At 52.8% G+C, this 24,913-nt stretch overlaps 1 protein-coding gene across 3 annotated transcripts; it reads right to left on the bottom strand.

Moving 5' to 3' along the window:
* Positions 1 to 881: 881 nt before the first annotated feature.
* Positions 882 to 24,611, bottom strand: HPS1 (HPS1 biogenesis of lysosomal organelles complex 3 subunit 1). Of its 3 annotated transcripts, none has more exons than XM_059899549.1 (20): positions 24,524 to 24,611; positions 22,949 to 23,055; positions 21,120 to 21,236; positions 17,572 to 17,709; positions 17,209 to 17,351; positions 16,720 to 16,828; positions 13,942 to 14,102; positions 13,332 to 13,434; positions 12,602 to 12,697; positions 12,365 to 12,434; positions 10,882 to 10,937; positions 9,437 to 9,604; positions 9,163 to 9,342; positions 8,003 to 8,064; positions 7,368 to 7,502; positions 7,217 to 7,281; positions 6,042 to 6,187; positions 3,844 to 3,957; positions 2,146 to 2,228; positions 882 to 1,637 (listed from the first exon to the last, which is right to left on the bottom strand). In XM_059899549.1, exons 3-20 carry the CDS (start codon positions 21,234 to 21,236, stop codon positions 1,475 to 1,477), a joined length of 2,109 nt encoding a protein of 702 aa, XP_059755532.1. In that variant the 5' UTR covers positions 22,949 to 23,055; positions 24,524 to 24,611; the 3' UTR covers positions 882 to 1,474. The 3 variants fall into 3 exon arrangements, with proteins under 3 accessions (XP_059755532.1, XP_059755531.1, XP_059755530.1); XM_059899548.1 differs by having other exon boundaries at positions 24,302 to 24,588; XM_059899547.1 differs by having other exon boundaries at positions 24,313 to 24,588.
* Between the last annotated feature and the right edge of the window lie 302 nt (positions 24,612 to 24,913).

Raw genomic sequence — 24,913 nt, 5'->3', positions numbered from 1 at the left:
TAGGTAAGAGGGACTTCTGGGGACACTTCTACTCTCGACTCAGACACCCCTCCACACGCCACGTAAAGTTTACACCGTGTGTGTCTCTGCTAAAATCTGAGTCAGCATCTTCCCTCCAGTGTTATTTATAATATTGAAAAACGAGGGGGACTGGTTAAACTAGACATGTCACATCATGCAGCTGCTAAAAGCGAAGGGAAAACATTAGGTGACAGGAGTGAGGATCCTAAACAGCAGTGGGCTTGTACACTTAGTCTTCCCCTTCTGCTCCTCCGTACTTTCCACGATCATGTCATAATTCCTGTCCAGAAAGTCATGATATTAAGGAGCAAGGCAGTCCCAGTCACCTCGTGACTCTGTCCCTCACCACCACCTTCTGCGGACTTTAGCCCGCGGTGTTGTTCTAGCTCCTTCGGTACCTCCGTCCCGGCAAGCTGTTCACTCAACAGGAAAGATCAGTGTGCTCTCATGAATTTCAGCTCGAGACTGAAGGCACGGAAGGCCCGGCCGCTGTCTGGCGTCACACGCGCACCCACCGCCTCGCTGCGCCCTGTGCCTCTGCCTCCTCACTTCCCTCTGTCCCAGCTGTGGCCTCTCGGCCCCAGAGCGGTGGACGCTCCCAAGTCCCTGGCTCTGACGGCCTCTTGTCCTTGTGTCCGTTTGGGGGGGACTTTCAGGCTAGAGGAAGGGCTGTACCCCTGGGGCAGTGCTCTCAATCCAGGGCACACCAGGACCCCCAGAGAAGCTTTGAAAAACCTTAAAGCCTGGGATCCACTGGACCGAGTGACACGAATCTCTGGGGCGAGGCTGGAGCAAGAGTCAAGAACCAAGAAGGGCACAAAGAGGGCACCGAGAAGGGCCAGGGGCTTGAACAGTCACGATAACCATAACCAGCATTTATTGAGTGACTGCCGCACAGCCGGCAGCCCCACGACCACCCTGAGAGACGGGTGCCGCCTCGCTGAATGTGGGGAGACAGGCTGAGAGGTGGGGAAACCTGCCCAGAGCCGCAGAGGGGGCGTGGCAGAGCTGGAGTTCAACCCGGCCAGGAGAGCCCCTTTCACCTGGGGAGGGGAACGGCTTCCTGGGAAGCATTCTCTATTCTGAGAACAGCAGACACCCACAGGCAGTGGGGACTTCCTCTGTCTCCTAGGGGTAAACCGAGAGGCAGCTCCGAAAGAGGGGCTGCCCCGGGTCTAAGCTCACAGCCACTGCTGTTCTAAAGAGACGAAAGAAACCCTCTGGCCCTCCTCTCCCTTCAGAGGGAAGGATTTGGGGGTTTGCTCGTTACCCGGAATGGAGGCCGGTCTAAGTGGAGTTTCTTTAAGAAGCTCTGGGGCCGCCCTGGGGACTGTGCCATCCTCAGGAGGCTGCTGTGCACAGCAGGAGGCTCTCACCATGGGGATGTCTGCAAGCCAGGTGGGCCTGGAGAACTGGGTGCACGGGCAGATGCACGGGGGCAGCCCACCCTGGCCTAGAGCAGGGGGACACGGGAGGCCTCGCCCAGGCGCCGGGCCAGCTCGCCGGCCTGCTGCACCAGCACGTCCGTGGGGATGACCGACAGGTGGAGGGTCAGCAACTCATGGCACCTGACAGCCTCAGCCGGGTGGCTCTTGCTGTAGTAGCGCAGGAGCTTCCTGGGGGAAGGAGGGGGAAGGAGGACAGGATTCAGGAGGGAGCCAACCCAGGGGCCTTCCCGGCACTGCACAGGTATAAGGTCACCTCACCAGGCCCCGGCACCAGGCCAGAGAGGCCTTCCCTGCCCCTCGCTGACCCAACCTTACAAGGCTCAGCCCCAGGCCGCCACGGCCCAACCCTCTGGGTTCCTGATCCTGGAATGGGGTCCACTAGATGGCAGGGCCCCATCTATGGGGCACACAGAGCCGGCAGGGAAGGTCTTCAGGAGCCCAGAAGAGATGCCTGCAAATGCTGCCTTGATGTGCCAGCAGGAAGAAGGGCAAGAACCCCAACGAGCGCCCCACTCTCTTCCTCTCACTGAATGCCTGGCTGTGAGGAGCTTCTAACAAGGCGGCACAGGCTCAGGGGGACGTTCCTGAAGGACGGGCTGCACCCTCTGTGGGGACTGGCACTGATCGCCCATCATCTGTTCCCCTCTGCGCCCAGGGCCCTCTGGATCGGCGTCACCTGTAGTAGTCTCCTCCCAGCATGCCGACGGGAGCCGAGTCATCGGACAGGACAGGCACCTCGATGATCTGGAGTTTGTACCCCTGGGGAAGGAGGCAGGGCGTCTTGAGTGGGGAGGCGGTGGGTGTGGGGGGAAGAGCGTGGGCTTGAGTCAGACACACTCAGTCTGAGGCCGGGCTCAGCCCTGCTTGGCGTGTGCGTGGTGCTGGGAAAATGCACTGGCCTCGTCTTACCTTGTCTTCTCACCTGTGAAGCGGGAAGAAGAATAAACTCCCAAAGAACATTAGACATGGATATAAAGTTCCGAGCGTCGTGCCCGGCACCTGGTAGCGCTCATTCCCATCAACCACTGGACCTGGGTCAGCGACAGGCACACGTGAGGGAGGACGACCCAGGGACGTGTCATGAAGAACAAAGCGTTACCAAAGGCCAAGTCTCTCCCTGAAAGCAACGGGTATTCCCAGGGTAGGACACGGCAGGGAAGGGACTCAAGCTCTGTTGGGCTCCCACTGTGTGCCAGGCGCCCTCACGGGGCTCCTGCGGCACTGTGCTCACCGGGCTCGCGGGCCTGCCCCGCGGGGGAGGAGGAGGACTTGGTGGCGGCCCAGGTGCAGCCAGACTTCACACCTGGGTCTCCCCGCACCACAGCCTACTGCCCTGTGGGGCTAACCACACACTCACGGAGCCCTGTCCCTCCCTAGAAGCTAAGGTGATGGTCACGCTCACATCCTGGGCACTTCTGAGGCGGGCACAGGGCAAAGATGGGAGCCTGCAGGTCAGGAGAGCCGAGCCTGGGTTCTGACATCATCACCTAGGACCTCGGTGGCCCTGGCCATGGTGTCTGATCTCAGGGCGTCAGTGTCTCCATCTGCAAAATGGGGTCAGTGACACCTGCCCCGACCATCACACGGGCTGTGTGGATGTGAGGCCGTGAGAACACAGTGAGAGACCCCGACGGCTGCACTGCGCCGTCCAGGAAGGGGCAGAGAGAGGGCAGGGCGCGAGCAGGGGAGAGGACAGGACAGCGGTCCAAGGGAATGTGGGACGGAGAAGCAATGGCCCTCAGAGAGCTGGAATGATGGCCAAGGGTGACCAGTGAGGAGGAAACAAAAAGAAAAAGGAAACGAAAGCAGAGGAAAGAGGGGAGACACAGAGCGAGACAGTGAGACAGAGCAACAGCGAGAGGGGGTGGGAGGACATAGATAATAAACTCCCGTGACCTGCGCTCATACTGCAGCAACAGTGAGGTTTGGCCAACACGGCCGGACGCAAGAGATCTGAGCCTTCCTGCTAGCTTTGCCCTGGGCAGGTTGGTTAACTGCTCTGAGCTTCGGTTTATCAGCCTCTACAATGGGAACTGGGAGCCGGGCTCTGTAAGTGCAGCTGATGACACTGAAGCACCACTGAGGAAGCGCGGGCTGAGCGGCCTGGCTCACGCGGGGCGCACGTCTGTTCACATGGCACCGGGATGCTGCCTTGATCAGTGGCATGAGTTTTTTCAGAGACTGGGGTGGAGGGGCCTGAGCGCAAATGGGACCTGAGTTCTGGGTGCCAACCAGCTGGGCTTAGCTGTCAGCTCCACCAGGGACAAGGAGAGCTGGAGACACAGACTGAACAGAATCCAGAAGAAAGGGATCCAAGAGTCACAGGGAAAGAAAGCATTTCAGGACTGCCCTGCCCCGGGCTGGCCACACCCACCATCTCGTTCTTGAACCACAGGAAGTAGGAGCAGTAGAAGTCCCCCTCGCGGGACAGCAGCGTGGTGTAGCCCTTCTGCAGGTATCTGCGCGCCAGCTGGATCAGAGACCAGACCTGGGGAGAGGAGAGAGGGCTCATCTCTGCAGCCTGCGGGGCGGCCCTCTCCCCACGGCAGGGGCTGGGCTCAGGCTCTCAAATCCCAAGGGGAGAAAAGCACTCAGAGGAGGAGCTCCTGGAAGGCCAGGGGCCTCTCCTGCTCATCTTCTTCCTTAGTGTCCGGGCCCAGCCTTGGCTCAAAGCAGGAGCTTAATAATACATGGATGAGGGATGGATGCATGGATGGACTACCCACCCCTCCAGTTACTGCGACGACAAAATATACGTATAAACACTTTAGGTACCTTGACTATACACACAAGCCATAAAGAGTAGATTCATCTTTCAGGCCAGAACAGAGCCAGGGACCTAAGCGAAGATGAGGGGGTGGCCACCTGGAACCCTCCTGCTGTCGAGGGCCAGCCACTCACCTGGGCCCCTCAGGACTGAGGATCTCTGGCACAGGCTCTATGCCAGAAAGTTGCTGGAAAAGTGTTCGAACGCACAGAGTGCCCTGGTCCAGGAACGTCCTCTGTTCCGGGGCGAAGTCTGAACGAGCGCTCACCAAGGGCACCGATGGGAACACAGTGACCGAGGGACAACGCGCCTCAGATCCCCTCTGCGATATTCTCCTGCCTAATTCAAGGACTTCTGACGCTGCCTGTGAACTGCCCTAGGGAAGCTGGCAGCAGGGGAGGCTCTGCTCCCCCACCTCCCAGGGCCTGGAAAGGCCTGCTGCGCTCTCACCAAAGAGCTTAGAAAAAGCTTAGCGGCAGGCATACAGGAGCTACTTCAAACCTGACCACAATGCAATGTCTAATGAAATCTGCAAACAAATACATGGGTTTGCTCTGTTTTTCAGGAAAGCAATTCAACAACATGTATCAATAACCTTAAAAACATTCCTTCCGTTTGACTTTGTAATTCCATTTCTGGGATTCCATATTGAGAAAATAATCAGAGATGAGGACAAGGATGTATGCCCAGAGGTATGTGCTGCAGAATTATTTACAACCGCAAGAGCCTGGGAACAATCTAAATGTTCAACACTGGAGAAACGGCTAAGTACATGATGTTACGTTCACATGATGGACTATTGTGGAGCTGATGATAATCACGTTGATAAAGAATTAATGACATGAGGAAATGCACCAGATATAAAGTGAAGTGAAAATGTGGTAAACACACTGCTTATACAGAATGATCTCAACCATAACAAACTGCACAGAAAAACAATGAAAAGAAATGTACCAAGATAACCCCAATTATCTCCAGAAGAGATGAAGATGCCGGTATGGGTGGTACCAGGAAATGCTCAACCACCTCCAGCTACATTCTGTGCCACATGCTGTGTTGAGTATTTTACATGCATCACCTCATACATCTGTAATCTCTGCAGCAATTCTATGATGTCACTAGTGTTACTATCCTCTTTTACAGATGAGAAAACTGAAACTTAGACTTCGTAATACCCCAGGCCACACAGCTAGTGAGGGGCAGAGCTGGGTCTCCAACGGGCCTTTTGTCAGGATCTTGTTTTAACCATTATGATACACCTTATTTGGATACACAATGTATATAAAAATGTATAGTTTTTTAGAAAGTAGCAGAGGTCCTCCGTTCTCCCCACCAAAAATACTAGTTTGCTATGAAGATGAATCAAAGAAGAGGACCCCTGGAGACTGTTTTCTTCGTAGAAACCACCTAGTTTTACATTCTGATACTCAAGCTGATTAACCCGTGTGTCTTCTTTCTGTTTTAGTGAACTCAGCCAACACTTATCAGGCACTTATTTATGCCAGGCACTGAGTTAGGCCCTGGCCATTTCCTCCCCTGAACTCGCTGCCCAGACTCCGCTGCTCCAGGCACACTGACACACTCGGGAAGGCGGCCCTGAGTGCCGACCGGCATCCTGGGGCGGCGAAGGTGGGCACTATCCTTAGGAGCCTAAAGAGCTGGGTGCAGACACCAGGAGGAGTGCCGTAAAGGGTTCTGGCGGGGGTGCTCAGAGCCCCCCGGGAGCCCGAGGGCGGGGCTAGTCCTCTGGGCAGGGGTCAGCACGCCCCGTCTGATGCGCGAGGGCCCGGGCCAGGCCAGGTTACCTTGGTTCTGACGAAGGTGGCCAGGGGCCCCCTGCCCAGCTCCGATGACATCCTTTCAGTGCTGCTGAGGGAAGGGGCCACCATTTGGCCGGTGGTGCGGTCCACGTAGATGAAATGCACCAGGCCTGGGAAGTCTTCCAGGTAGGTGAGGGTCTGAGTTAAGGTGTTCGTTAAGCCAGAACCAGGGAAGGAGCTCCTCTGTCCTCGACCTAGGCTTCCAGCGAGGCCCGCCCCCCGCCCCCAGGATCCCCCTCTTTCTCAGGTCTCTCTTTACTGTCGAACCCCCAATGCTGAGAAGGTCTAAGATGCAAGTACAACGGATCCTTGGCTCTGGCACATTTAATGCAGGGAGTTCTGGTCCCAACAGGAACACGGTATGTTCATGTTTTACCATTTTCATGCGGGATGAGTTTAAATGATCCACACACTGCGGCTGGTATGAGAGCAGAGCTATAGAGCTAAAGAGTGGGGATAGCTGGCCGCCCACCCACACGTCTCGCCGTGATCCTGTTCACCTCTACGCTTCATCTCCAGAGGCTGGAAGGTTCCCATCTGAGAGGAAGGGCAGTGGCTGGAGGCTAGCAAGGCCTTCTCACCTGCGCACTGAAGACCGAAGTCTCCGGAGACAGGAGGCCACACCCTTTAGAGATTTTAATACAGAAAAAGCTGTTTCATATAAAGTTCCAGGGAAAATCAGTATTTGGTAAAATTAGTTCTGTAATAAAAGGGTAAGTCTTGGAGGTGGCTTTTTAAATGGGGACAAATAAACACATTTACTGCAGGCCTTCTCAGATCCTTCACATGCCACTGTGTACTGTGACCTCTAAGAAGGAGGATGTGGCCCCTCAAACCTACCCAACCCCAGGCCCCTGCCGCTCGTGGGAGACCCACCGCCCCTTAGCTGGCTGGACAACGCCGACATAAACGATCCCCACGGCTCTCAGAAGTAACCGTGGGAGAGCAGGAACTTCTGAAATTCCAGCTGTGGAGCATCCCTACAGACAAGGCTCCTGGGACACTACCTCCTATCATTTTTCTTCACAAAAAGGAAGCTGAGGTGGTGAAATATCTGCTCTTTTTCCCCAAAGCCGCAGTCCTTCAAGTGAGTGGGTGGAGGAGGCAGGTAGTCCCGAAGGGCCTTCCTGGGCCTGCTCAGGGCCAGGCACCAGGATATGACACCATGGTGACATTCCTCCGGCTCTTCACCAACAGGAAGTCCTTCCAGTCTGCCAGCTTTTCTCTGCCGAGGAAGCAGGGGGAACAGGGCTGGGGCCAGGTGCGCCCCAGCTCCTGCCCTGGCCACCGAGGGGCCACACCCACACTTACTGCATGAGCGTCTGGACCTGGTCCTGCAGGTGCTGGGGCAGGTAGGGGCCTCCCCGGCCCGGAGCCGTGGTCAGGAAGCTGAGCCGGTAGATGGCGCAAAGCTGCCTCTTCACCCTCCCGCATGCCTGGAGCAGCCTGGGCACAGAGAGGGGAGATGTCACAGCCGGAAGGGCCCTAGGAGGGCACGCCCAGGACGGTAGCCCATCCCCTGTGATCACTCTCCTGCTGGACTGACGTACAGCACAGCTGGCGCCCCACACCCCAGCCCTCACGGAGCCAGGAGGCAGCTCCCCAGTTTCCCCCCAACGTGTGCTCTGAGCACTTAGAATCTCATCCAAACTCATGGTTTATTTCATGGAGAAACGAGGGGCAGTGACTCGCCCGAGGTCACACAGTGAGTCCGTGCTGAAGCCGGGCCTCTGCTGGTCGTGTCGGGTCCTCAGGCCCTGCTCCTCAACCTCTGTCCTCTCTGCTCCCAGCCTCCCCTCGGCATCCGTGGGCTGGACCCGCCCTCCCAGGACCCCCTCTGCCCTCAGAAGCGCCTTCCTGAGCAACCTCTCCCTCTGGGCCTGGAGGAAACTTGCTCCTCTGTCCAAACGACTCCCCCCTCCTTGACCTCAGAGCCCACCACTCACTCCCAGGATGATCCGGGCTCACTTCTGGAGAAGGCCTTGGTCTTGAACTCCAGCCAGGTGCTCTGTAAGGAGGACAGGTGACAGGCAGCTTCCTGACAACATTCCCACAGCGAGGTCCAGGGGACACCCTACATTGGGCTCTGAAAGGCTCCAAAAGGCCCCCTGCCTCCATGGCTTATTTAGGCCCAGCACACACCTGCCATCCACAGCCAAACTAGGTCTCTGGCAGGTCCCCCAGCACCCTGCACCCCGCTGTACACCAGTCTACTCATTCAGCAGGCATTTATTTAAAGAGCAGTTTCTGTGTGCCAAGTACCGGGCTCACTGCCTCGCTGGCAGACACCATAAACCAATGCTGTCAGAGTGACAGGCAGGTGCCTCAAGGGAGGGGCGGACGCAGGCAAGAACTGGGGTGCGCCCCCCTCAGGGGAGCTTTGCATCCTAACACGTGCTCACTGGAGTGCGCTGGGCACGGAGAGATGCTGAGCGCTGCGGACTGACGGGTAGTTTGCGTCTGGGCTTCAGCTGGCTGCTCTGCCTCTTCTAATCCCTCTGCTCGTTTTTAGACCAGTGCAAACTCCGTGCACAACAAACCTCAGTTCCTCGAGCCCTGCCAGCTACACGAGTGGCCTCAGATCTCAGCCCAGTGTTCTACCCTTGAGAGCTCCCCGCCAGGCTCCGGCCTGGGCTGTGCCCCGTTTCCTGCTCTGCTCGCGCACTGTCCCAGGGTCTTGGCCTCATCTCCCAACCTGGGTTCTATGCCCCCTGCGGGTGCAGCGGCCTCCCTGTGTCCGGCACGTCTGAGACCAGCCAGGTGGTGAGGGGTGTGGCGGGCAGACTGCTGGCCGTCACTGAGCCCTCGAGTTGGGCTCTGGTTCCACCGCTCACCAGTCCAGTAACTTTGGCCAAATCACCATCTATCTGAGCCCAGGTTTCCCCGTCTGAAAAATGGGAGCTATAACTCGTCACACAAGAACGTTTTGGAAATGTCAAGTGCCACTGCTGTAAGTTTCTGTTCCTGTTTCCTAACGGGGGAAACAAGGACCACAAGCCCATGGTGGGGTGTGGCAGGGCCCAGAGCCTGGGCGCCTCACCTGGTGTGGACAGAATGGGCCCTGCCCCCTCTCCCTAAGGTGGGGTGCCCAGGGCTTGCGTCTCACCTGAAGCTCTTGCCCACCTCGATTCTTGACAAACTTGTCCATCCTCTGGCGTAGGTCCCCCATGAGGGGGTGGGACCGCAGGGCACTCCCGGCCTCCTGCCCCTCCTTCAGCTTCTTCTCCAGTAGAGAAAACCCATCCAGCAGCTGGTACAGGGCCAGGGCCAGGGCCGTACTGGGGCTCTAAGGGAAGAAGAGCAGGGCAGGGCAGACAGGGGCAGCTGTGGGGTGGGCATCTAGGCTAGGGCGTTGCCAGGGCAGGCGGGAGTGCTCGCACCTTGGTCAGGAGCACCATGTTGATGCCTGGCCACAGGGGCAGGCAGTACATGGTGTGGGGCACCATGGGGCAGTAGCTCTCTTTCACGGTGGCATCCAGGAAAATCCTTCTGGGGCTGGAGGGTCCTGGGGAGCGAGGGACCAGCGTCTGGAGGGTGTCCTCAGCCATCTGCGGAGGAAGAGGAGCTGTCAGCGGGAAGGGGTGGGCAGCCGTCTGGCCTCCTCCCCACGTCGGGTCCACCCACGGCTGCCCACTTGCCATCCTCCCTGCGAACCACGAGGCATAAACTTTTCTAGCCCCAAGAAATCCCAGTTCCTAAATCCCTGCGCTCTGCTGCGGTTGCCCTGGCAGCTCCCGTCCTGCTGCCCCTCTCTCTCTCAACATCTTCGGGGCCCTTCTGCCGGGAGTCAGGACTGGATGCCACACAGGGGTGGCGGGTGGTAAGAAGGGACAGGAAAGGTGGGAAAAGCAGCCGGGGTGGGGTGGCATGAAGGGGAGGAGGCTCCTCTACAGCTTTATGTACACGAAGCATTTAAAGCTGATTAACACCTGTCATTTCACCACCTTCAGGCCATCCTGACAGTCATTCCAGGGGGACAAGTGAGGCGTAACAGGGCTAAACAAGCAAGACTCCAGCCTTACGAGGGCTCTGAGTTAGAAAGTCTTTACGGGCAAAAGCAGAGAATTAAGGAAATCAGTAGGGATGCCGCAGAAACTTCTCTATAAGGAAGTCACTGCAGTCTTACGATAACGGCAGGAGACTCCATACAACACACTGGTTGTTCCAGGAATTTGCTAAATAAATAATAACATACGCATGCAATGCACTCTGAACAGTCTTGTTAAACACCACACGGCCGAGGACTGCCTAGTTAATGGGAAAATGCTCAAAAAAAGAAAAAAAAAGAATAATGACGTACATCAGGATTCAAATTTGGTAAAAGAAAAAGTACATATGTCGTGTGTGTATGTGTCAATGCACGTATAAAGTCACAGGAAAGACTAGAAGGAAACACTCCGAAAGCTTAATAGTAGCTAACATCTGGGGCTGGGATTTGAAAGTGAGTTTTTTCCTTTTCCATATTTTACTTTTGTGTTTCCCAATTTTTCTACAATGAACATATTTACTTTCTCATTTTAGAAAACATTAACAATTAAGTTGGACTTTCACTCCCAAGAACAGTGAGGGTGGGGATTTCTCAGGAGTGGAGGCCAGGTGTCTGGGGGAGGGGGAGGAGGAAGAGGGAGGCGGTCACCCTCATCCACCACTCCCCCCGCCCCTGCACTGGCCGGCCAGCCGCGAGAGGGCACGAGGAAGGCCAGCGTGGCTGGAGAGTCACCCCAGGAGAAGCCCTCCGAGTCCCCAGTGCTCACTGCAGCATCTCAGATCAGCTGGTGCCCCGGCCAACTCCCCCCACCCCCCGAGCCCCCCAGGAGAGACTCACCTGGACATGGGGAGCATCAGTGGGAGGGGTACCCCCATCCAGCCAGACTGTGCTACCTGCAGGCCATAGGTAATAACATAACAACATAAATAATGGCAAAATGTAAGTACTGGCCCAACAGCCTGCCAGCAGGGGAGGATGGAGCAGAGATGGCCCCATGCCATCAGCAGCTCACAGCACGTTAGTGTGAGCTGGAGAGACTTCCCCTTCTCATCCTATCCCAAGCTGGCGAGTGCAGGGCTAGCTTGGAGGTACCAGAGCTAGAGCAGCCTGGGCCGGGGAAGAGAGGCTCCCTGCCGCCCCAGTGGGCTGCGGGGGGAGCTCCTGCACGTGTACCTGGCAGTGGTGGGGGGGTGTCCCTGAACCCCCTCCTCGGTCCCCAATCCCCTCCTTGTTTCTGCCCTCTCTAACCCTTCAGGCCCCTCCCTGGCTATAACAGTGCCTCTTCACTGGGAGGCAGCACACACTGTCTACAGTTCCCCATTTGTTTAGTCAATCAGCAAACTTTAACTGAGTATCTACTATGTGCTGGGAACTGAACTAGATTTCCTTTCCTAGGTCAGCTCACAAAAACCAGCTGAACCGACCGCATATTTGAAATATTGTAGGCTTGTAATAGCGCTCTCTCGTATATTTCATTACAAATAACTATCATTTATAATCATGTTTCTCTGGGGAAGCATGTGTCCGTGCTTCAAACACCTGACTTACGAATGGATGAATGCAACTCCACCCATTTGTAAGCAGTGAGTTCCGTGCACTGTGGAACAGGCATTATTTACAGCTTTGAGGCATGAACAAACAAACTACTGAGAGAAAGGGGCCAGGAGGAGGAATGAGGGAAGGGAGCAGTGAGAAGAAAATGGAACTTCAGCCATTACCCCAAAGCAGTGCTTTCTGACGTGTTTTGGGCTCGTGGGGAGCTTCTTAGAGAACCCAGGACAGTTATGACCCTGGCCGCAGAGAAATGGACAAGCAGGGATGAATTGGCACATGGTCTCAGGGGTCCCAGGCTCCTTTTTTGTTTTGTTAATCATATTTCCCACATTTTTCGTTTCTTTTTATTGTTTACCCACATACTTTGGAAAAACAGGTAAGCTATAAACCATATAGACTGAATATTTATATTTTAAATCACTGTACTAGAAATAAAATGATTATTACTTATTTGATTACTTATTAATTACAAAAAAGAAAGAGAAGGCAGAGAGCACATATATGAGAGATGAATTTTTAAATGAAATCAACTTGTCATAAAAAATTTTAGGGATCATTTGAGTGGCCTTAACAGTCCTTGAATTCCGGCTGGAGCCCGGAGGGTACACAGAGGGTTTGCTGCAGACAGTGTCCTGGGCTCTAGGAATTTGGGTGTCTGTGCCTGGGCCCTTACAGGGCGTCGGGATCCACTGAACCCTAAGACAGATTCGGGCTGCCGCCTCCTCCCCTTCCCTGTCCCGTGCCCCTCCTCCTCTCCAGGTCTCACCTGAACTCTGCTCCCCGGGGGAAGGAGCTGGTGTGAAATACTCCTCAGGGAGGGAGAGGCTGTCTGTCTCCTGGGAGGGAGAAGGGGCAGCTGGGCTGAGGGCTCAGAGAGGCTCTCCCAGGGTGCTCGACCCTGGTCCCTGCTCTCTGGGGAGAGGCCGCCCCGCCCCTCCCCTCCCCCCCGCCCCTCCCCTCCCCGCCCACCCCTCTCCCTCCCCCCCCGGAACACAGCACATACAGTCCCTGCAGAACTCCTGGTCGGGTCTGTAGTACAAGAGCTCCAGGCCTGCTGCACGGGGATGCTTTGGCTGCGGAGGGGGCTCCGTGGGGAAGGCTGCAACAGGCCCGGGGATGCTAGTTAGAGCTGCCTGCCTGGCTCCTCTGCCTCCTGCACTTCACAGCGCAGCCCTCGGCGGTGGGGGGGCGGGGGGCCCACCAGCCCCTGCGCGCACTCCACTGTGCAGCCCTGGGTGTGCGCCCTCACTTTCCAGGGATGTTCCAATTTTAGAAGTTCCAGAAAGTCCAACACATTGGCAACCAAACCACTGCCAGCACTTACTGTTACTGAGAGTGTTTGCTACACCCCAGGCACTGCTGGGCTCTAGGTAAACTGTCTCCTTTATTCCTCATGACAACCCTGAGAGGTAGATGCCACCGTTGTCCCATTGCACAGATAAGGGAATCGAGGTTCAGATGGGGTAAGTACTTGCACAGTAAACAGCTAAGCGGTAAAGTTGGGACTATTTTTGGGACTCCAAAAATCTGCACTTTTAACCCACTAAACTACATGCATTCTAGAATTCCCGTTACATCTGAAAGCAGCTGGAAAAAAATCATGCCCAACCACACGCCCAGGACTGTGACGTGGAAACCACAGTCTCCCCAGCAGCCTGCCCAGCACTCTCCAGACTGGTTTCCCGAGTCGCCTTCCTGAGGGCCTCCTGCTGCCCAGAGAGCTGCCCCGAGACCTGGGTGTCGCTGTCCTCCGCCGTGCTCTTGCTGGGGTAGAGGTCCTGCACCAGAAGGATGAGGGCGAGGAGGTCGGCTGGGCGCAGGGAGCCGGCGCTGTGGCTGCGGAGAGAACAGGCAGCAGGTCAGCATGTGCCCGCTGCCCCCAGCCCACAGGTGGCAGTGGACAGGGGCAAGTAAGTTAAGGGAGTCTGGAGCATGATCCCTGCCCTCAAGGAGCTTACAAATGTGCCAGCTGACTTCATCCTTTCTGGAGAAAGACAAGGTATGTACAAAATTAGTTAACTCATCCATTTTAAAAATAAAACTTGGTTGTGTTGAAAAATAAAAATTACCAGTGGAAAACCACCAGGGACGAGTAACAGCGTATCAGGAAACCCTAAATGAAGATTCTGAGACAGTGTTCCAGGAAGAAATAATTCAGAGAAGGAAGTGAGCTGAGAGGGGGAGAAGAACTGAAGAATCTAAGAAGGCTTCCTGGAAGAGATGGGTCTGGAAGGTTTCCCTGGCCCAGGAGGTGGTGCTTTTCAGGTAGGGGGAATAAGAAAGGGTGAAGGTGAGGGGACCCAGGGCCTCCGGGTCACCCCATGCTGGGGCCCTTGGGCTCACCTGGAGTAGAAAGCCAGCAGCTTGGAGTGCACGAGCAGGAAGGCGTGTAGGGCCTCCTCGCCGGCCCGCCCAGGGCTGGAGTTGACGGCCTGGACGACGTGCCGCTCCAGCACCTCGATGCACAGCTCACATAGCTGAGGGTGGATCAGCCGCTCCACAGCCTGGGCATGTGGGCAGGGAGAGGAAGTGACGTCACTCCCACCCCTCCCGCTCCAGCCCCAGGCTGGCACTACATTCACTCAGGCCACAGTGAGCACACACCACGTGCCAGATGCTTGGGAACAGGGAGGCTCGGACCAGCACAGAGCCTGCCCTTCTGGGGCTTAGTGTGGTCACTAGACTCTAGTGGATGAGACAGACAATATGCAAAGAGAGAGATAAAATAAGTGCTAACAACTGCTGTGTAGGAAATATACAGTATTGGACTAGAGAAGAAAAGCAGAGACCTAAGTGGGTAGGGTGTTCAAAGAAAATGTCCCTGAGGAGGTGACCTTTAAACTGATATCTAGAGAACAAGAAACCCCGTCAGAGAAGGAGGGAGGGGGCGAATGCTGCAAGCCCAGGGAAGAGCACGTGCAAAGGCCTTGAGGTGGAGACAGAGTTTGGAGCAGTGCTGCCTAATTGATTACGAAGGCAACCCCTACATGTAATTTAAAATTTTCTGGTAACTACATTAAAAAGTAAAAAGAAATAAGTGAAATTAATTTTAATAATTGATTTTACCTAATACATCTAAAATATTATCATTTCAACATAAAGTGTAAAAGCATTATTAATGGGATAATTAATCCTATTTGACATTTTTTTTTTTTTTGGTACCACCCTTTTTTTTTTTTTTTTTTGCATTTGACATTCCTTTTTTGTCCTAAGTCATCAATATCCAGTGTATATTTTACAGGTATAGCATAACTCAATTTGGACTAACTATACTTCAAATATTCAACAGAGACATGTAGCTAATGACTACCACACTGGACAGAGTTAAACATAGAGTGCCCCTGAAATGGGAAGAAGTCCTGGGTGGCCAGTGCATGGTGAGTAAGGACAAGAGAGGCATGAGATGAGGCTGGGGTGAGACAGGCAGTGGTGGATCACACAGGGTCTGATAGGCTTGGTAAGGACTGTGGATTTTATCTTAACTGCACTAGGTCACCTCCTACAAAAAGCCTTTTGCTGATGCCTCAGAAGGAGCTGACCATGCCAACCTTTGTGCCATCATGGATTTTGAGAAACCCAACCTGGCAGCACCCAGTATACTTTACTGTTTTTAGTACATATGAATGGCTGATTTCCCCTCAAGGGCAGAGACTTTATTCATCTCTGTATTCCCAGGGCCTGGCACACCTCTTAGCGTATGGGAGGTACTGTATGTCTACTGGAAGAGTGAATGAGTGGGGTGTGAAAATGAATTCCTTCAGATCTATTTTCCAGTTCACTAATTCTCTTTCTAGCTATGTCTCATCTATTATTTAACCCATCTCTTAAGGTTTTTATTTTAACAATTATGTTTTCACTTCTAAAACATCTATATGGGGTTTCTCCCTAGCTTTTATGTCTTCAAATATTTCCTGGTTATTTTATGTTCTGTACCTAAAAATTCTAGTATATCAAGCTCCTTGGGATCTACATCTGCTGGTGATTGACTTCCCTGACTCCTACTCATGGTGGCTTATTCTCTTGTGAAACCAACTGTTAACTGTGAGCTCGTATTTGTTTGCTCTTAATCTGTCCTCAAAATCAATGGCTTTCAACATGTAGTTCCCAAACCAGCATCACCTGGGAACTAGTTAGAAATGCACACTGTAGAGCCTCCCACCCTTGACCCCCACAGTGAATGAGAAAAGTGAGGCCCAGAAACCTACATCTAACAAGTCCTCCAGACGATTCTGATGCACATAGAGTGTGAGAATCACCGATTTAGAGAGAATCTGTGTTTGTCTATACAAGGAGCAAGGGGGTGCTGCTGACGACCACCTTACTCCTCAGGTCTGGGCTTAAGGAGGAGTTGTAGGCTCAGCTCTCCTGTCGCTGTTGGCCTAAGGCTTAGTTTTCTGGTTGTAGTGTTGTACCATCATCTGTACTCAGGCAATCTTGCCTTTAGTCCTGCTTATTTTTTACTACTTTCCACTCTAGTTTCAGCTCAGTATAATTTGGGAGGTGATCAGAGTTGAGGGGGCTATCTTCAGAGATTTCCATAATTTACTGAGAGCCCAAAAACTGCATTAAAAAGTCCGTTTTGGGCTTCCCTGGTGGCGCAGTGGTTGAGAATCTGCCTGCCAATGCAGGGGACACGGGTTCGAGCCCAGGTCTGGGAAGATCCCACATGCCGCGGAGCAACTGGGCCCGTGAGCCACAACTACTGCGCCTGCGCGTCTGGAGCCTGTGCTCCGCAACTAGAGAGGCCGCGATAGTGAGAGGCCCGCGCACCGCGATGAAGAGTGGCCCCCGCTTGCTGCAACTAGAGAAAGCCCTTGCACAGAAACGAAGACCCAACACAGCCAAAGTAAATAAATTAATTAATTTAAAAAAAATTTAAAAAAAAAAAAAAAAAAGTCCGTTTTATCAAAAATCTAGCTGTGTTAACATAGGGAGGCCCATCAGAGTGCCCAGCCCACCGTGTGGCCAGAAAGAGCAACCCTCTGAAATGCATGGGCTTGAGGGGCTGCCTGTGCCCTCACTCATGGAGGGGAGGGTGGCGTCAAAACATGGTCTTAAAGCTGCCCGGCCCCTCTGACCTGACTTCTCTGTGGCCCGAGGACTCCCGCGCCCAGCAGTCACCTCCACAGCGAAACACTGCTCCTGCTCCCGCAGGCGGCCGTAGGTCCACAGCAGGCTCTGGAAGTGCTCCCACACCTGCACACGCTGCTCCAGGTCTGGGGGCCGCAGCCTGGGGGCAGAGCAGGGGAGACCCATAAAAAAGCCGGCTGTCCCCAGCTTCAACCAAAGGAGCAGCCTGACATCACCGTCAGAGCCAGGCAAGCTCACGTGACATGACCAAACCCCTGCGGGAGCCCACACAGCACAGAGGGGGCGTGTCGGGCTCTGCCCTCTCTGTGGAGCCAAGTGGGATGGGCACGGAACCAAGAGGTGGGCGCCTGAGCAAATCGTCTCACTTCTCAACCTCTCTCACACACACACAAACGACAACAGCCAGCTAGAGAGACCCAGGAAGAGGCCAGGGGCAGAGTGTGACAGGCAGCTTCACTGAGGCTGGGCGCACACCGCCTGGCCTTGAGAGGGGCTCAGCACAGCACCCAGGGGACTCACTCCTTTCGGATGAGCTGGCTGTCCATGGTGACCAGCCCGAAGTGCACCTCGAAAAGGTACTTGAGCACGCACAGCTTCTGCCGCAGGTCCCCCTCGCCCTCCGTGTGGTCTCCATTGATGGCGATGAACAGGCATTCTCCGAACTGCAGGCACGGTGGTCAGTGGATGTCAGCCAGCCCCAGGGGACCCCCTCACCTCCCCTGATCGCTGGGGACAGCGAGGGGGGCTCAGATCCCAGGGGATTTTGTTAAGATGCAGCTTCTGCCTTCTAAAAGAGCCTGAGGTTCAAGATGAGGAAGAGGCGTGTGGACTGCCCAAGGAGCCGAGGGAAGAGGAACACGGGCCCCAGGGCCGCACACTCACCAGGTGAAGGACGTACAGGTAGTTGTCATTTTCCGTCGAGAAGCAGGTGTACGTGTCTGAGAGCTTCTCCAGCATCGTCATAGAGGAGATAATGACTGGGGCCAGAAGGGTGCTGAGCTGGTCTTCCAGGGCGGGAAGCTGCAAGAGGGGACAGAGAATAATACTGCTTAGTGTGCCAGACCCTGGGACAAAGGGATGGGCAAGACCCAGGCCTTGCCATCAAGGGCTCCATAGTTTTAGACCCACCTGGGAGGCCATCACTGTCCTGACAGGGAGACACTTGGGGAGTAGTTAGGAAGGCTGGGAAGGGTCAGGCAGCTAATTGTGCTGCTCAGGCTCTGATTCTAGAAGGAAATGTTAAGGAATTAGGCCACATTTCCACAGAGGAATGCTTGGGGCATTTAATAGAGAGCTGGCCAACTCTAAGAAAGTTCAGTATGTGTACCAAAGTCCATGCTCTTTGCTGGAGTTAAGTTTCCTTTGGGGAATGTATCCTAAGGACAATAATCAGAGATGAGGCAGAGATACATGCGCAAAAATGTTCCCTACAGCGTAATTTATAGTAGAAGCAACTGGAAAGAATGTAAATGTCCAGTACCAGGAAGAGTTAAATAAACAACAGTACATCTGAATGATGGGCGAATATATAGCACTTAAAATATTAGAGTGTTTCAGTGACATGGAAAATTCCTATGATACAACGTAATGTTTAACAAAATGGTTGTGAATGCTCTGTATTTTCAAATGATAAAAAAAACAAAGTATTGAAAAACCATTGAGAAATTCAACGCTATTAAAGTTATTGCTTCTGAAGAGAAGGATCAGGAATGATCTCTCCCCCCAGTTTTTACATCTTTCTGTACTTTCCCTATTTCAGTAACAAGCATGCCTTTACTTTTATAATCTCTTCACTGATCCATTCTCTCTGACCTCCAAATAAGAAACAGAACAAACAGACAAAACCAAAAAGAAACTGGACAAATTTGCTGAAGGTCTGGGAATAAAAATGGGATAAAGTCAGGGGAATGGTAATAACTCAAGATCTCAACACTGGAATGTAAAGATAGGAAGAGACAGCTGACCTTCCCCACGCTGATCTCAGGAGCCTTGGCTGAAACAGGGAGAAAGCGGAGTCCTAATTTTAACTTGTACACCAGGAGCTGAGTAAGACCTTGCCTTGAGAAGAACAGGCAAGCAGCCAGGGGTACTGTGCAGCACTTAAAATACGAGGGGGTCCGCGTCACGAGGGGTGTCGTTTCCTCCCACAGACTCAACGTTCAGGAGCCCAGCGCCGTGTCCACTGCTGCGGAGGCTGTCAGTCACCTGCGACAGATCCCCGCTCAGGCAGCTCCTCTCCTGACCACCCCCAGGCCACACCACCCCAGCCTGCCCATCCCACACCCCAGTGAAATAAACCCATGGTGTTTATTTGTCATCTGGCTCATCTTCTTTAGACTCTGAATCCCACAAGTGCAGGGTCATGTTGCTATGTTCACTGTAAATAGTCCATTCTCGATTAGTATTCGTTGAATGAATATCCCTTCACACAGGCAAACGTTGGTAGAATTATTCATGTACGACAATTTTCTTGAGCCATCACGAACCAATTATATTAATAGAAATGTCACTTAAAAACCTAGATGGTAAATAGCAACTCACTTTAAAAGTAGTAGCTTTTTCTGTAGGGATATAGGTGTAGCAAGAATTCTTTTGGTTGGGGGGAAATTATAATCTTTGTGTAGCTAGAACGTAAAGAGAATTCTCCTATATTACTTGGTGCGATTATAAAGTGGTACAGTATCTTTGAATGGCTTTTGAATCGATGATTCTACTTTTAGGAATTTATCCTAAGGAAATAATGAGATGTGGGATAAAATTCAAGCACAAATGTTCCCTACAGCAATAGCTATAGCAAACTAAAAGCAATATACATGTCCAGTACTGGGGAAATGGTTAAATAAATGATGCTACATTTATTCATACACTGAATATAATGTGTCCATTAAGATTTATGCTTTTGAGAATATTTAACAAAATGGAATAATGCTTTTCCTATAATGGCAAGTGAAAAAAAAAACAGGAATAACACGTAAGCGTGGTACGATCCCAACTATTTATAAATGATAAAGAACCAAAGAAAATATATTGAAGAGCTAATAGCTCAGGGTAGTAGTATTATGGGTCATTTAAAAACGATTTCTCTGTTATTTCCCAAATTTTCTACAATTAGTTCACATTATCTATAGGATCAGGATAAAAAAGTGTTGGATACTTGAAAAATAAAACTTTGAAGACTTTTTTTCTTTACCTTAGTCATTTAGGAACTGAAAAGTCAGGAGTTTGTTCCTTTATGAGGTTTTTAATAAAGAGGAAGAGAAACACTATCAAATAGTTTGCCTCTTAAATTGACCAAGTTGATATAGTGGTTTAAGAACTAAAATACTTTAAAATTCTTAATTTAAAAAATTATACATATTGACTGCTAAAAAATAAAAGAGCCTAACAGACAGATCTGTTCTTAGCTTAAATAAAACGGCTTAAATGTCTATGATCTCTGATATGTTGTATCATTCCTAAAGAGTATCAGTGATGTCGAGGTGAACTGACGTGCTGATGTGGAGTTGGTCCAGCTGGTGACCAGGCTCACCAGAGCAGGAAGGGCACTGAGAGGCAACCAGTCTGTGCGGCTGCAGAAATGCAAGGACTGTCTACTGCATCCCTGATAAAAAAGTTTTTAATCCAAAGTTAATCTGGAAAAAATTTCAAAATAAATTACTCCTTTAGAATGTAGAACAGAAATTATCTAAGTGAAAATGACAACTGTCTCTGAGTTGTGATATTAAAGCGTTAAAATGGATATCCATATGCAAAAAAATAAACTTTATACTTTACACCACATACCAAAATTCAAAATGGATCATTAGACAGAATATAAAACCTAAAACTATAAAACTTCCAGAAGAATATTTGGGGAAAACTCTTTGTGATCTTGGGTTGGGCAAAGATTTCTTAGATATGACACCAAAAGTGTGATCCATAAAAGCAAAAAATGGATAACATGGAGTTATCAAAATTAAAAACTTCTGCTTTTTGAAAGATACTGTGAAGTAGATGCGAAGACAAGACACAGACTGAAAGAAAATATTTGCACAACATAGATCTACAAAAGGACATATCCATAATATCTAGGAAACTCTCTAAACTCAGTAGGAATAATAAGAAACAATCAACCCAATGAAAACTAGGCACAAGATCTGAACAGACATTTCATTAAAGAAGACAAAAAGATGGCAAATAAGCACATGAGAAGATGCTCAAAATCATTAGTCATGAAGGAAATGAAAATTTCTTCATAGGGTGGGGGTGGGTCACTGCCCTGGAGAGCATCAAGGGCTGACCTCTAAGGGTGCGCAGGTGTGAGGGGCGCTGGACCACCCACAATGCCTTGTTCATCCCTCTGGTTGGGCCAGGACGGGGGGACAGGCTCTCCTGCCTCCTGGTAGTTCTGTGCTGTTCCCTCCCATCCGTCCCTCCTATCCTGCACTCACCCCTTCTCCCTCATTCTCCGACTGCCCAAACTTCAGCCGCAGACTCTCTTGAAACTCCTCGTCCGTCCAGTAGAAGAGGACGTCCGCGCCCTCTGTGGCCACCAAGACGCACTTCATCTGCCAGGGAGAAGCAAGGTCAAGGTCACCTCCCAGTCCCACATCCATAGGCTCGGCCTGAGTAATGAACAGGATCATAATCCCGCAAACACCTACTGGCCTTTAGTGTGTGTGCCAGGCACCACGAAGGCCTTCCTGGTGTTACCCTGCGGCACCCTCACAGCAACTGGACAAAGCAGGAATCTTCAGTTACTCCTATTTTTAAGTGACAGAAGTGGGATCCAAACCCAGGCCTGTCTAATGCCAAGGCTGGGGCTCTTTCCTGTGTTATCCGGCCTCTCTAACACAGCATCAGACCCACCACCAGCCTACTGGGACCAAAGGCAAGGAAGGACCCAGCTCTTGATCTGAACACGGGGTCAACTGTACAAGGCGGGCAGGCAGTCAGGGCCTGGCCTGGAATGGAGGGCGGCTGGTGCACCTCCCTCCAGGAAGTCCAGAAAAAATGTGCTTCTCCTCAAGTCGCAAATAGCTCCAGAGGACGAGCTTCAAAGCCCACAGGCAGCGGGTTCAGTATTACAGGAGTTTCATTCACAAGTTCCTCCTGCTCTGGTGGACACAGAGGCTATGTGACCTTGGCCACGGCTCATTCTCACTCCTGCTTAGCTGCTGCTTCCTCAGCCACCTCCACCAGTATCTCCTGCCCTTCCGGACCTCCTTCCCCAGCACCCACACATGCACCCTCTGTGCCACACATTATAATGCTTGACTATATACAATGTGCTTTCATATTCACCAACTGGTAGATTCTTAATCCAGAGCTTCCCATGCTGGGCCTTGGCCCTGTGAGGTGCAGCAAGACACTGATCTTCTCAGCGCTCAGGGAAGCCTGACCATGCCTGGTGAAGCCAGAGCTGTCAGGCCAGCTGCTTGCTCCAGTCAAGGGCTTCCAACCTTCTCCTATACCTCAGCACGTCACACAGATATGAGCACGTTGCCCACGTGCTAGGACGCGATAATGATGAGGAAGCTCTGTTCTAACTCTTCCATGGTGGATGCCCAGTTTCCTCAACAGGATCATGGCATCTCGAGGTCTCAGACTCAGTAACATTCTTCAGGATCCCCTACGTGACCAGCTTAGTGGTACTTACCAAATTCCTCCCAAATCTCTAGTTGGTTTATCAACTTTAAACTCAGAGAACCTAGCTTGATGGTGTTTCCAGCACAGTGAAAAACAAAGAATGTATCCTATTCCCATGGAATTGCTGAACACTAGGCAGAGACTGGGAGAGCAACAGAGTGTGAAGGAAAGGTTGCTGGACGAGGGCAGGTGGGCTTGACGGGAAGGGAGTGCATGGGCTGGAGAACAGTGGGCTGTAGAATGGAGGCTGTGAACAGCAGGGAGCCCCCATAGGCTGGTGAGGGTGTGGATCATGGATGGGTGGGGTCAAGGTTACGGAGGCTATTGTCTTGGTGTGGGGTAATGTGGGTCCACTCCTTGGTGGAGGCCAGGGGAGGAAGGGGCTGATTCAAGAGGTGTAGCTTAGAGACTTGGTAGGCCATGATGACCTCCTGGATGCAAGGAAGGAAGGACAGAACAGGCAAAGGTGACATCAGGATGCAGAGCTGGGCTAGGGGATGGAGACGAGATGACTCTGCACAGCCCGCGAGAGCTCAGTCTACTGCCTACCTCACCCTGTCCACCTCCCAGAGCCCGAGTAGCCCCAGGGTGGGTGCTGCTGCCTGCCTCCATCTCAGGCAGGATCATCTACCTTAGCAAGGAGCACAGCGGAGCTTCCAGACAGCCAAAGATTCAGAAAGGGCTGCGGTAGACAGACTCGGTGACCAGTTCATGGAAAGCAGCATAGCATCCCAGGTCCTGCTTAAAACAGGGAGGTCATGAGGGCAAGCAGAGGCTCTCGTTCCAGCTGCTGCCTGTTCCCAGGAGTGGGAAGCTGGAGGAGGACGGAGTGGTCAAAGGTCTCTCTCTGGCTCTAAGGCCTTCTGCTCAGAACATACTCCCCTCGGCCAGGAGGTGTCCAAGTGCCCCACATTCTGCCCACCCCTGCCCTCCCACAATGGAGAACAAGAACCCGGCAAGCACAGTCCTTTGGCCACAGCAGGTGTCCACAAACATTAATTCTCACCTGCTGTTTCCTTCTGAGCACTCTCACTTCCCCGTGGGTCACTCTGAGCCATGGTGTGGTCAGCAAACCCACCCTGAGCAGCCCTGGGAAGCCTGCTATGAGTGACCATTGGGAAACAGCATAGCACATCCCAGGGAGACAGAAAAGCAGTCCTGGGGAAGGGAGGAGGTATCCTAGGGTAATGCAATGAATGGCAGTAAAGCAATACAACAGGCAGGGGAGACCCGGTTCCAGTTTTGTCTTTGCCAAGACACTTAAACCTCTCTGAGCCTCACCCGCTGGCTCCACCTCCCTCCAGGGTTCTAGTGCAGACACACCCCTAGCAAACTTTCTTACACAGAGGTGGGGGCCCGTTATTCTTATTTCCCAGCTTCCCCTCCTCAAATAACAGGTGAACTAAACTGATTTCAGAATCACTCATATTTTGATGATAAAAAGCAGGAACAATATAAAGCTTTAGCTTAATTAGGAAACCAAACATTGTAAACAAACAAGAGACAAGAAAGGGCTGTTAGGGGCTCAGCATCTTGCGCAACATGAGACTCACTACATCACCGGCATGATTGACCTTAACGCCATATTCCCAGAAAAATGGAAATGCTCTTTAGTGGACGTTATGTTCTACTTTTATTCCACAAGGTTGGTGGAAAGAGAACCTCACCGGTGTTATTTTCTGATTTCCCTGTTCTCTCTATCCTGCTCTGAGGGAACGCAGGACTCACTGGAGCCCCAGATGGCGCCGGGGCAACCTGGGGAAACGCCCCCACTCCCATATTCGCCATCCTCCCAGCAAACTGCCCCTATGGCCGCCGCCCCTGCCTGCCAGCAGCCCACTCCCTCAGAGCCTCGTCCTTGCCCGTGATGGGCTGCAGGACGCAGGAGTGAGGACCTGCAGGGCGCGCCCGCCGAATGGCAGCCTTCCAGTTTGCCCTGTACTTTACAGTTTATGCAGCAGTTTCACCCCCAAGTCCCCCGAACCTCACAGATACCCTGGGAAGAGGGTCCGGCTTGTGACTACTGCCCCACTTCGTAGCTGCAGTAACTTTGGCTCCGAGAGGTTAGGCGACGGGCCTACGGCGCCACGCCGGGTGGGTGAAGCTGGAGGTGGAAACGCCCCCACTTCCGGGACGGCAGCGCGGGGTCCCGGAGGAAGCCCCACCGACTACCGAGGTCCTCGGACAGTGCGGGACGCCCACGTACCGCGTAGTAGCCAGACACCCGCCAGCCTGCCAGGAGCCTGCGGGCGCGCTTCCGGGTGTGGCCACGTGACCGCCCACGTGACCGCCCGGGGAGGGACTGCAAGCCCGCCCCGCCCCTGCCTGGCTTACGCCTCTGCCTGTCGTTCGGTTTGCTTCCGCTCGGCGGCCGGGCTCAGCGAGCTCTGACTCCTGCGCTTTGACTCCTGCCGGGCGGTGGCCACATTCCTCCCGTCAACAAGGGGGGCACCGAGGCCCACAGTGTGGGGGACTTCGCAGGCAGCCGTCAGAGGCACCTGCTGCGTCCGGCCCTGCAACCTGCCTTAGCTCAAGCCACTCCCCACCGAGGTACTAGGAAAGTCTCCATTTACAGAAGAGGAAACTGACGCCCAGA

The sequence above is a fragment of the Balaenoptera ricei genome, chromosome 16 (assembly GCF_028023285.1).
Source record: "Balaenoptera ricei isolate mBalRic1 chromosome 16, mBalRic1.hap2, whole genome shotgun sequence".
NCBI classification, from domain to species: Eukaryota; Metazoa; Chordata; class Mammalia; order Artiodactyla; family Balaenopteridae; genus Balaenoptera; species Balaenoptera ricei.
The sequence above is the reverse complement of the archived record's forward strand: the minus strand, read 5'-3'. Positions and strand labels throughout refer to the sequence as shown.

Bases quoted from the DNA above. Each gene is read 5' to 3' on its own strand.
- HPS1 (XM_059899549.1), bottom strand. From the start codon at position 21,236: ATGAAGTGCGTCTTGGTGGCCACAGAGGGCGCGGACGTCCTCTTCTAC. The intron at 12,435-12,601 runs GTATGTGCTGTG...TCTCCCTCCCAG, and splicing joins CCAGGAGTTCTGCAGGGACT to GAGACAGACAGCCTCTCCCT. The intron at 1,638-2,145 runs GTGACGCCGATC...TCCTTCCCCCAG, and splicing joins CTGGGAGGAGACTACTACAG to GAAGCTCCTGCGCTACTACA.